The following is a 12,858-nucleotide window of genomic DNA, read 5'->3' as shown; positions in this document are numbered from 1 at the left end:
TTCAGTAAAGACTGGAGGAGGTGACTGCTTCTTTAAATGTGAAGGCAGCAATGCAGGGCTTCAAGGAATACAAAATGAATGAATGAATGAATGAATGAATGAATGAATGAATGAAGCACAACATTACCACAGGAATATAATTTTCTAGTAACTGACCCTCCAGAAACAGAGATCTACAAATTGCCTGTCAACAAATTCAAAAAATTGTTTTAAGGAAGCTCAGTGAGTTTAAGAGACACAGACAACTCAAAGAAATCAGGAAAGCAATACTTGAACAAAAGGGGAGACACAACAGAGACAGAAGTTAAAAAGAGTGGAGAAACTTGTGTGCATTATGGGGGACCATCAAGTGTAACTTTTCATACTTTGGGAATCTCGTAAGAGAGACAGAGAAAAGAGCAGAAAGTTTATTTAAATGATAGTGGCTGAAAATTTCCCAAATTAGAGAAGAGAATGTGACATCCAGGTACATGAAGTTCATAAGTCCAAAAATTCAACTCAAAGAGGACTTTATTGAGACACATTATAATAAAACTGTCAAAAATCAAAGACCGAATTTGAAAGCAGCAAGAGAAAAGAAACTCACCTGATACAAGGGAACCCCCTCATCAGACTATCAGCAAATATTTCATCAGAAACCCTGTAGGCCAGGAGAGAGTGGGATAATATGTTTGTTCAGAGTGCTGAAAGAAACTGTTAAAACAAAACAAAACTGCCAATCAAGAATACTTTACCTAGCAGCACTCTCCTTCAGAAATGAAGACTAGATCAGGATTTTCCCAGACGAATAAAACCAGAGGGAGTTGACCACCAGACCTGCCTTATAAGAAATGTTAAAGGGAGTTCTTCAAGCTGAAATGAAAGGATCTAAGTAGTAACATGAAAACAAAGTATAAAATTCACTGGTAAGTATAGAATTAAATTCAGAATATTCTAATGTAATAGTGGTGTACAAGACACTTTAATATAAAAGTTAAAAGTGTTTTTTAAAACTATAGAGCTACAAAAATTTGTTAATGGATACACAGTATAGAAAGATGTAACTTACAGCATCAAAAATAAAATGTTGTGGAGGCAAAGAGGGAAGAGTTTATATGGGATCAAAGTTCTTATTGACTTAAAATAGACTGTTATAACTATAAGATACATAAGTTTCATGATCACCACAAAGTAAAAACCTCTGATAGACAAAAGATACAGAGAAGGGAATCAAAGCATACCACCGTGGAGTATCATCAGATCACAAAGGAAGATAGCAACAGAGTAAGAAAAGAACAAAGAAGCTACAAAAAGCCAGAAAGCAATTAACAAGGTGGCATTGGCAAGTCCACACTTGCTAATAATTATTTGAAATGTAGGTGAACTAAATTCTCCAATCAAAAAACAGTTAAGTGAATGGATTTAAAAAAAAAATAAAAAGACCCACCTGTATGCTGCCTACAAGAGACACACTTCAGCTTTAAAGACACTCATAGGATCAGAGTGAAGGAATGGAAAAAGATATCGCGTGCAAATGGAAACCCAAAGAGGACAGGGTAGCTATAATGGCATCAGACAATATAGACTTTAAGTAAAAAAACTAACAAGGGGCAAAGAAGATATTATATAATGAGATAAAAGGGTCAGTTCATCAAGAGGATATGACAGCTGTAAATACATAGGCACCCAACATCACAGCACTAAATACATTGGGCAAATATTATAAACCTGAGGACGGAAACAGACAGCAAAGCCACAGTAGTAGTAGAGACTCCCAGTACCGCACTTTTACCAATGGATAGATATCTAGACAGATTATCAATACGGAAATGATGGACTTACACTACACTTCAACTAAGAACTGGTTGAATCTTCTCTGAAAAGAGAAGATTAACAAACCTTTGGCTAGTCAAAGATAAAAAGATTCGAATCTTCTATAAATTCAGAAATGAAAGCGTACAACCGCTACATTACATACTGATTGCTACAATATACAAATGATCAAAAGAGATCACTACAATTACAGGTAAACAAATTGGGTAACTTAGAAGAAATGGATAAATTCCTAGAAACAGACAACCTACCAAGACTGAATCATGAAGAAAACAGAATAGCTGGACAGACCTGTAAGGAGATTGAATCCTTAATCAAATTTCCCAATAAAGAAAATCCCAGGACTAGATGTCTTCACTGGTGAATTCTACCAAACAAAAATTAATACCAATCCTTCTCGAAGTCTTTCCCAAAATTGAAAATGGAACACTTCCAAACTCACTTTATGAAGCCAGCATTACCCTGATACCAAAGCTATGCAGGGACACTATAAGAAGAAAAAATTACAGGCCATTATTCCTCATGAACATACATCCAAAAATCCTCAACAAAATACTGAAAAACTGAACTCAACAGCATATTAAAAAGATCAGACACCATGATCAAGTGAGATTTATCCCAGGAATGAAGGATAGTTTCAGTATATGCAAATCAGTCAATGTGATAGACCACAACAGAATGAAAGACAAAAATTGTGTGATTATCTCAAAATAAAAATATAAAAAGCATTTGACAGAATTCAACACTTTTTCATTATAAAAACTCTCAACCAAGTAGGTATAGAAGGAATATACCTCAACATAATAAAGGCCATATGTGACCAGCCCGCAGCTAACATGGTACTCAATCATCAAAATCTAACAACTTTCTTTTAACATCAGAAAGGCAAGGATGCCCATGCTTAGCACTCCCATTCAACATTGTACTGGAAGCCCTAGCCAGAGCAATTAGGTAAGTAAAAGACATAAAATGCATCCAAAGTAAAATTGTTTGCAGATAGCATGATATTACGAAAGAAAACTCTAATATATTGTTAGCAAAATATTGTTCAACTAATATTAATACTTCAGTAAAGTTGCAGGATACAAAGTCAACAAAAATCATTATTTCTTTTTCTTTTAAATGTGTTATTTATTTTTGAGAGACCACATGAGCAGGGGAGGGGCAGGAGGGGGGGCACGGAGGATTCGAAGCTGGCTCTGAGCTGATAGCAGCGAGCCCAACGTGGGGCTCGAACTCATGAACCATGAGATCATGGCCGGAGCCAAAGTCTGACGCTCAGTGGACTAAGCCACCCAGGCGCCCCTGTATTATTTCTATATATTGGCAACAATGAACTATTTGAAAGAGGAATTAAGACCATTCCATTTACAATAGCATCAAAAACAATAAAGTACCTAGGAGTAAGTTTAACCAAGGAGGTGAAAGACCTGTATACCAAAAACCGATGAAACTAATTGAAGACACAAATAAACAGAAAGGTATTGCATGTCTTGGATTGGAAGAATTAGTATTGTTAAACTGCCCATACTGCTCAACGCAATGTATACATTTAATGTAGCCCCTGTCAAAATCCCAATGGCATTTTTCAAAGAAATGGGATAAAATAATCCAAAATTCACGTGGAACCACAAATGACTCAAGTAGCTAAAGCAATTTTAAGCAAGAAGGACAAACCTGGAAGCATCCCATTTCCTGATTTCAAATTCAAAGCGATCGTAATCAAAACAGTGTGGTAGTGGCGTAAAACGTACATGTAAACCAAAGGAATAGAATAGAGAAATAAATCCCCACATGTACATTTAACTCATCTTTGGCAAAGCATCAAGAGCATACCACTGGGAAAAGATAGCTTCCTCAATAAAGGTGCTGGGAAAGCTGGCTGTCTATATGCAGAAGAATAAAAGTGGATCCCTGTCTTATACCACTCACTCATCAGAAACTAACTCAAAATGCATACAAGATTTCAGTGTAACACCTGAGATATAAAGCTCTTTGATACTGGTCTGAGCAAGGATTTTTTAGAAAAGACACTAAAAGTACAGAAATCAAAAGCAAAAATAAACAAGGAAAATGACATCAAGTTTAAAAGCTGTGCACAGCAAAGGAAACAACTAAAGGAAAAGGCAACCTATGGAATGGCAGAAAATATTTGTAAACCATGTGTTTTGATAAGGGTCTAAAGTCCAAAATCTGTAAGGAACGCATTCAACTCAATAGCAAAAGAATAAATAATCCAGTTTAAAAATGGACAAAGGACCTGAATACATATTTCCCCAAGAAGACCTACAAGTAACTGTCAGTTATATGAAAAGTTGTTCAACATCAGTAATCATCAGGGAAGTACACATCAAAACCACAATTGAAATGTTACCTCACCTGTTAGGGTGCCTATTATCAAATAGACAAGAGGTAAATGTTAGCAAGCATGTGGAGAAAATTCTGAGAGCCCTTTTATACCATTGGTGGGAATGTAAATTGGTATAGCCATTATGGAAATACTATGGAGGTTCCTCAAGAAATTAAAAATAGAACTACCATATGATCTAGCAATCCCACTTCTGGATATATATCTAAATGAAATTAGTATCTTGAGATATTTGTACTCCTGTGTTCATTGTGGCAATAGTTACAATAGCCAAAATACAGAAATGATGGATAAGTACTGATGGATGGATCAGTATACACACACACACACACACACACACACACACACACACACACACTGGAATGTTATTCTGCCATTAAAAAAAAAAAAAACTCCAAAAAAATGTTGAGCTCCTAGAAACAGTGAGGGGAATGGTGATTGCCAGAGTCTAGGGAATGAGGGAAGAGAGGAGGTGTCGGTCTAAGGGTGTAAACTGGTGGTTATGACTAAGATGAGTAAGTTCTGAGGTTCAAATACATAGGAAGATGCCTGTGGTTAATGATACTGAATTTTAATAGATCTTAACTAGATCTTAGGCATTCTCACCACAAAACAACTGATAGATGCAGTAGTTAACTTGATTGTGGTAGTTGTTTTACCACCTATCAAGCCATCACACTTGATATGTATGTGTAGCTTTCTCAGTGAAGCTGCAGGGAAAAGCCAAATATGTCACCAGTGCCACAGTCGTAATTATTCCGGCATTAAGGTAAGTCTTGATAACTGGTAAGGAAAGTCAGCCCACCATGATCATTTCCCTCCCCCGCCCCTGTCACCAAAATGCCTTGTTCTTTTTCCAAGAAGCGGTTTAAAAAAAGAAGAAAGAAAAAAAAATTATAGGGATTTCGATTGGAGTTGCATTAAATCTATAGTTTACTGGTGGGAGAATTGACATCTTTGTCGTTTTTCAGTAATTAATATTTTTTTCCGTACAGTTTAATTTTCTCTGTACTGTTTTTGCACATCTTGGGTAGATTTATTTCCAAATAATTTACTTCTTTTGTTAGTTGAAATGGCTTCCATTTTTATGTTAAATCTGTTTTTTTTTTTAAATATCTGTCGCTAGTATCTGTTGCTGGTAAAAAATGCGAGTGATTGTTAAATACCGATCTTGTACCTAGAGACTTGGCTGTGAAAGTTCTGTTATCCTATAATTTATCTACAAGTTCTTTTGGATTCTCTCAGTAGTAAGTCATGAATTGCATGTTATGACTTCTTCCTTTCTATCCCTTTGCCTCTCTACGCTCGCCGCCCTCCCTTAGCGTTCTGCAACGGCTAGGACGCTGTGCACACTGTTCGCAGAGGTTATGATGGAGGGCAGCTCGATTCGGTGAGGTGCCGGCGGAGTCCTTCACCGTCAGGTTTCCGTCGCCACCCTTACCTCCGGCTCCTTCCTCCGGGCTCACTCTGCTCTGGCCGCACTTGCCTCCTTGCTCTGAATATACCAGCACGCTCCCACCTCCCGCCTTTGCATTTGTTACTCCGTGGGCTGGAAGGATGTAACTTCAGATGCCTGGCGAGGCTCACGTCCTTTAAATCTTCACTCTAACACCGCCTTTGCCTTAGCTACCCTGTCTTCGAAAACAAACAACTTTATTGCAGCGTGATTTTACGTATCAGTATCATTTGCCCGTTGCAGATATCCAGTTCACTAGTTTTTACTAGATTTGCCGAGCTGTACAACCATTGTCATTAATCAGTGTTAGTTTTCATCACCCTACTAATATCCCTGTGCCCAATTACTACTCATCTGTGTTCCCACCCCTACCCCAGGCAACCATGGATCTACTGTCTCCATAGATTTGCATGTTACAGACATTTCACATTAAATGGAATCCAGTATGTGGTCTCTTGTTTCTTATTTCACTTAACATAATGTTTTGGGGGTTCACCCTTGCTATAGTATGAATTGTATCTCATTTCTTTTTATGGCTGAATAGCATCCCACTGTATGGATGTACCACATTTTGTTTATCCATTCATCAGTTGATGGACACTTGGTAGTTTGTAATTTTAGGCTAGTATGAAAAATCCCGGCCACCCTATCTTAAGCAGTAACCCTTCTGCTCTCCTACAACATGTTTCCGGTGCTTCTCTGCCATATTTTAGATGTCCTTGTTATCACTGTTCAGCATATCACCTGTTTCAGAGATTTTTGTCTCAAGTTGATCACCGTTGTACACGGTTCTGGGAACTGCCTGGCATGTAGTAGGCAATCAGTAAAATTTGCTGAATCACTAAAGGGATAAGTGAATGGATGAATTGGATGTTTACACTATATTAAAAATATTTTTTTTATTTAAGTGGCTCTTTCTGGAATATTACAGTTTTTAACTTTCTCTGTGACAATTTGGGATAGTTCAGGCACTTTCCAGAGATTGCTGGTATTTGTAGGGTTTTTATCATGTGTGACTGTTTACTTATGTAGTTGTCAGTGTTATCATCACTCTGACACTGTGGTATGGGGTCTGGGCATGCCATTACGTGCCACACAAACACAGTGATGTGCTGTGGAAAGGGAGCTTGTCAGAAAGCACAGTACCCAAAAGCCTGCCTCGCTTCAGTCTTACTCCCTACTGGAAACTCACATTTTGGAGACATTTTTCTTGCATGTGGATGTTATGATTTGATAGAGGAAGTCTTCTGATAAGGTAGTACATGAATAAAGTTGACAGTCTGTTATTAACCCAATTCTTAAAATGCAGTCAGTTCTTCAGGTTGCCTCGTTTAGGTGTGTCATTATTTACACAAGTAAATATAAATGTAATATATTAATTTTAATTTTTTAAGCATTTGTTTATTTTTGAGAGAGAAAGAGAGACAGAGAGTGAGCACGGGAAGGGCAGAGAGAGAGGGAGACACAGAATCCAAAGCAGGCTGCAGGCTCTGAGCTGTCAGCACAGAGCCAGATGCAGAGCTTGAACTCACCAACCTCGAGATATTGGCCTGAGCCAAAGACGGACATTTAACCAACGGAGCCATCCAGGCGGCCCTGTACTACATTAATTTAAACCATTGTTTTACAAAGCAGAGTATGTTTTAAGTATTCATTAAGAAGCTTACTGTTGAGGGGCGCCTGGGTGGCGCAGTCGGTTAAGCGTCCGACTTCAGCCAGGTCACGATCTCGCGGTCCGTGAGTTCGAGCCCCGCGTCAGGCTCTGGGCTGATGGCTCGGAGCCTGGAGCCTGTTTCCGATTCTGTGTCTCCCTCTCTCTCTGCCCCTCCTCTGTTCATGCTCTGTCTCTCTCTGTCTCAAAAATAAATAAATGTTAAAAAAAAAAAAAATTAAAAAAAAAAAAAAAAGCTTACTGTTGAAAGCAGTGGTTCTCTACTCCCCTATACCTTTACGTTTTTATATAAGTCAGATTTATTTTATATTTTAATTTTGTGTCCTAGTAAATAAAAACAGAAAATTTGACTTTAGCATTTTATCCTGTGACTTACCTTTGGTATAGTGAAGAGAAGGCTCTTTTTTGTCTGTCTGGATTACTCATTTCAGCCTTGTTTATATTTTATAATATGCTAGTTTATTATCTGTTTTCATTATTTCCAGGTTTCTTTTTTCTATTGATCAAAGCTATATTTTAGATGATTACTTTTCTAGGACATTGTGACTCTTAGCATTCATGAATTCTGTTCTAAAGCATATTTCTTTCAAGTCCATTGTCACTTTTCTCCTCCTTATAGTTACCGCGTTCAGTTCAGTGTTCCATAATATTGCCAATCTGTTTTCACACTTTAGATCTGTTGTTTTTTATGAATATCATTAAGCTTTAAATAGCTTGTTTCTTTGATGATTAATTTCTCTATATTTCTCTATATTTGGATTCTCTGAGGCAATAAACTAAACTTGAATATTAAGTTAAATAAATAGTACTTGAAGGCAAGATGTTGCTGGAATTTTTTATATTTTTCCGTTTTGTAACGAAATGCTTCAAAATAAACATACGGATTTACCGACTTCCAGTGGATGCGATTCGGTCTGAAAAGTTTCTCTCTCTCATGTTTTCTGAGGGGGTATTTCTTCTTTTTAAATGTTTTAACTGTCATCTATTTTTGGTGCAGATAAATACTGAGGAACATGTAGATGCAGCTGATCAGGAGGTTATCATATGGGACCGTAAGATTCCTGAGGACATCCTGAAGGAAATCGCCACCCCCAAGGAGGTACCAGCAGAAAGCGTTACTGTCTGGATCGATCCACTGGATGCTACACAGGAATATACAGGTGACTTCACATGAAAATTCACTTCAGACTTCAGATTGCCATTATATATTGGAGAATCAGAACAAAGACGGGTGGTATATACTTGGTGGGTAAATACTTTACCAATTTGGCGCAAACCTTTCCAATTAGGTTTTAAGACAGAGAGCTGGATTCATGCAGTGTGGTGTGAAACTTTTGGATGGACCCAGGTATTCTCAACCTTTTTCTCCCCCCAAAACCACTATATTATGGCATACTCCTATTGGTGGTCGTGATTCACTATATCACTCACTGATCCTTCAGTGAAAAGACATTTTTATCAGTCGCAACAACAAAATGGTTCCTGTTGGACATCTGTTTCTTGAGGTGTTTGTTTACATACTGAGTTATTATATATTGAGGTGTACATTATTCAGGTATTTATTTATGTAGCCAGAATATAATATTTACTCGTGATTTGAGGAATTGAGGGTTTATTGCATATACATTTATCTTTAGAATTCAGCGTAGTAAGTCGTAGGCATCCAGGGGTAAGTAAGTAGCAACATGGAGAATTACTGCCCCCACCGCATTTTCTTTTTTGTTTGTTTGTATTGTTACCTAGGCCTAGCTCAGATTTCATTTCTGTGGATCCTCTCTCTTGCCTTGTTTCTTACACTGAGATATCCAATGCTTGCTTTTTCTCTGCTCTGTTGGTGTATATAGTAAAGGTAATTGCTTATCTATGTGCCCTCCTTCTAGATGGTAAGTTCTTTGAATGTGGGGCCTTCTACTTTTTCATCTTTGTGTTCTAGCCCTTAAGCACTGACCTTGATTGACCCATAATAGACACCCAGTAGGTAACTATTTGGAGAACAGGAGGAAGACACTAGGTGTCTAATAGCAACTGAAACTAGAAAGTATTTTGCGGAAGTAGGTAGTAGAAATACAGAATATTGAGGGATTTTTTAATAAAAATGTTTCCTAAACTGAGATTGGCCTGGTTATATAATAGTGATAATAAATGGGAGCGCCTCTCTTGTGCAGGGACTATTCTAAGTATTTAACTTGATTTTCAAATTTAAAACTAAAGTTTAAAATTACTTACTTTAATAATAACGTATGTTATTGGGGTTTTTTTGTTTTCTGTGTTTTTTTTTCTCCTAGAGGATCTTCGAAAGTATGTCACTACTATGGTGTGTGTGGCTGTGAATGGTAAACCTGTGCTAGGAGTAATACATAAGCCATTTTCTGAATACACAGGTAAGAGATACACTAGAGCTCCCAAGAGTTAACATTACTAAATCATGTGTCCATAGTACATACTGCCTTATCAGAATCGCAACTGTAGCTCAATAATTATTGAGGTCAGTCCCACCATACCTCACCCTTTCATTGGATACAGTGCGGATTTGGTGTTGGTAACGATAACACGTAATGAGGCAGAGCTTTCTAAACTCTCTTTAGAGGACAGAAACCGTGAATGACCATGAGAGATGGAGAGTGTTGAGGAATCCAGTTGGGCACACGCTGTGTTCCTCTCTGTTTCTCTTGTGCTGTGGCTGGGGCTAAGGTCCAGGGCTCATACACATTGGATTCCACGTGGGTTCTGAGATCTACCATCCAGTGGCCTTAGCCAAATCTGTTGTCGTGTCAGGAAACTGTGGTGGTTAAGGGCAATGGCAACCTGGCAACCTCAGCATCAAAAATGGATGGTGTCATGGTGACAGTCTTACTAATCAGGCTAATCCTCGTGTAGCCCTGGACACCATTCAGAGCTCCATTGGACCCTTGGCTCTCCCACCGTCTTGATGTGGTCATGTCTGTTAGCTTTGTGCAGAAGGCAGATCAGATCTGTGATGGTCACATTGGGAGTTGAGAGTGTGGAGGACCGTGCCAAAGAGCTTTCCGTGCAGCTTGGGATGACCTCGCCCAAAGCCTTGCAAGTGCCAGTGGACTGTGGCACATAATGGACACGGCCATTATGCTATGGTTTGCTAGAGAGACTAGCCACGGTCTTAGGATAGCAGTGATAGCGTGGACTGTAGTTACAAGTCCAGAAAGACACCATGAGTTGTCATGATGTACAAGTTGAGGGTGACAGTTAGTGGTGTCAGCGGTATCCTTGACAGTCTGAAGGGACTCCTCATACTTTGAATCGGTAATTCCCATCAAGAGTCCTTTTGGCTCCACTCTGATGAGGTTCCTGATGGTGACAGTATCCATTTTGCCAGCGCCAGCATTGACCAAGTTTAGTGGGTCAAATAATGCCCCTTTCCAATTCATTTTCACTCCTGTGTTAGTTTTTTGTGGTTGCCATAAAAACAAAAACACAAAAAACCCACAAACTGCCTTTGAACAACAGATATATAGTCCAACACAGTTTTTGGAGGCTTGGAAGTTTAAAATCAGTGTTTTGGCAGAGAAATGCTCTTTCTGAAACCTGTAAGGGAGAATTCTTCCAGGTTTTTCTCAGTTTCTACTAGCTTGACAACAGTCCATGGTGTTCCTTGGCTTCTGAACACATCACTGCAGTCTCTGCCTTCATCTTTTCACGGTATTCTGCCTATGTATCCGTGGCTCTGTGTGGCTTCTCTTCTTACAAAGACACCATACTGGATTAAGAGTCCACCTCCCCGGTCATGACCTCATCTTAGCTGATTACGTCCACAGTAACCCCATTTCCAATAAGGTCAGATTCTGCTATGCTGGGGATTAGGGCTTGAACATACCTTTTGGGGAACATAAACCCATGACATCAGAATTTTAGAATCTACCTTATTTGGAAGTCAGGTCTTTACAGGTGTAATTAAGGTACCGGGATGAGGTCCTCCTGGATTAGGGTAGGTCCTTAAATCAGCGAGAGTGTCCTTATAAGAAACTGAGGTTACAGAGACACACACGATAAGAGGATGGGAGGGCGAAGGCACAGAGATGGTGGAAGCTAGGAGAGAGGCATGAAATGAATCCTCCCGTAGAGTTTCCAGAAGGATTCAACCCTACCAGTATCTTGATTTTGACCATTGAGCCCTTCGGCCTGTGAGAAAATACGTTTCTTTCCTCGTAAGCCGCCCTGTTTGTGGTGATTTGTGGCGACAGCCCATACAGCACTGGCGCTTACTCTGGCCTTCTCCACTGCATGTCGGTGGTGTGGCTGCCACTGCCTAAAGAAGCTGGCTCTCTCTTGGGGTGCCTGGGTGGCTCCGTCGGTTGAGCGGCCGGCTTCGGCTCAGGTCACGATCTCGCGGTCCGTGGGTTCGAGACCCTCGTCGGGCTCTGTGCTGACAGCTCAGAGCCTGGAGCCTGCTTCTGATTCTGTGTCTTCCTCTCTCTCTGACCCTCCCCCGTTCATGCTCTGTCTATTCTTGTTTCAAAAATAAATAAACGTTAAAAAAAAAATTAAAAAAAAAAAGCTGGCTCTCAAGTGGACAGAAATGGAGACAAGGTTAATTTTTGATGACTCTTAACATTTATTTGCTTTGCAGAATAACCTTGCGTCCCAAATTCCAGCTGCTCTGAGATAGGCTGAACATATACTTGAATGTTGGCTCTGTGTTTCAAGACCACATCTGCTTTGTGGTGTTTGACTTTTTATCTTCTTTTCATAATTCAGATAGTTTTTACAGTTGACAGTTTGATGAGCTACAAAAGATTGAGGCCATTACTGCCGACAGGGTGCCTTAAAATAAATTATATAATTGCCTTATGGTTTGTGGATTGCTTTCACATATGTCCTTTAATCCTTACGGAGTAAGTTAGGATACGGGTTGGGCCGCTAATTTAGGCTTCTGTAACAAAATGCACCAAAATGCCAGAGGTTCGGCAAAATAGTTGATGTCTCCCTTCTCTGACAGCGTGCATGCAGGCAGACCGGGCATGCAGGCTGTTCTCGTTTGCTGTGCTCAGTTTTGCCGCCCGCTTCTGCATGACTGAGGATGGCCCCCCTGCTTCTTTCACATTCCACCAGTGCAGAGGATCCAGAAGGGAGACGTGGAGGACATTGTCCACTCAGGGTTTGACCTATAAGTTGCACACATCGCTTCAGCTCATGTCCCACTGACCAAAATGTAGCTGAAACCAGCTGCAGGGGAGGCTAAGAAATGTAGTCTTTATTTTTGGTGGGCATCCAAGCATCCAGTTCAGGGATTCTGTCACTTCGGGGAAAGTAGGGCGAGTGGATATTGGAACATAACTCAACTTAGCAGTATTGCTACACTTAGTATAACTCATGAGGGAAGGATACACTTACTACTGATACTCCCACTTACGGATGAGAAAATGGGACTCAGAAGTTTGATATGTGCCTCAAGGCGGAGCAGTTAACCTGACAAATACTACGCAAATCAGTACATCACGCCATTTTCACAACTCCACGATTCCTAACATTTGGATAGTGTTTAACCGTTTGAAATACACCCGAGTTCTCTCATTT

General features: G+C 39.6%; 1 protein-coding gene across 1 annotated transcript in view; it reads left to right on the top strand.

The window, feature by feature from the left end:
• Positions 1-12,858, top strand: part of BPNT2 (3'(2'), 5'-bisphosphate nucleotidase 2) — a 32,101-nt gene that overhangs the window by 8,878 nt on the left and 10,365 nt on the right. Inside the window, exons 2-3 of the mRNA XM_047841984.1 lie at positions 8,306-8,468; positions 9,594-9,689. Coding sequence (XP_047697940.1) covers positions 8,306-8,468; positions 9,594-9,689 — 259 coding nt within the window. The remainder of the gene's footprint in view (positions 1-8,305; positions 8,469-9,593; positions 9,690-12,858) is intronic.

The sequence above is a fragment of the Prionailurus viverrinus genome, chromosome F2 (assembly GCF_022837055.1).
Source record: "Prionailurus viverrinus isolate Anna chromosome F2, UM_Priviv_1.0, whole genome shotgun sequence".
Taxonomy (NCBI): Eukaryota; Metazoa; Chordata; class Mammalia; order Carnivora; family Felidae; genus Prionailurus; species Prionailurus viverrinus.
Note: the sequence above shows the minus strand (reverse complement) of the source record. Positions and strands in the feature narration are given on the sequence as shown.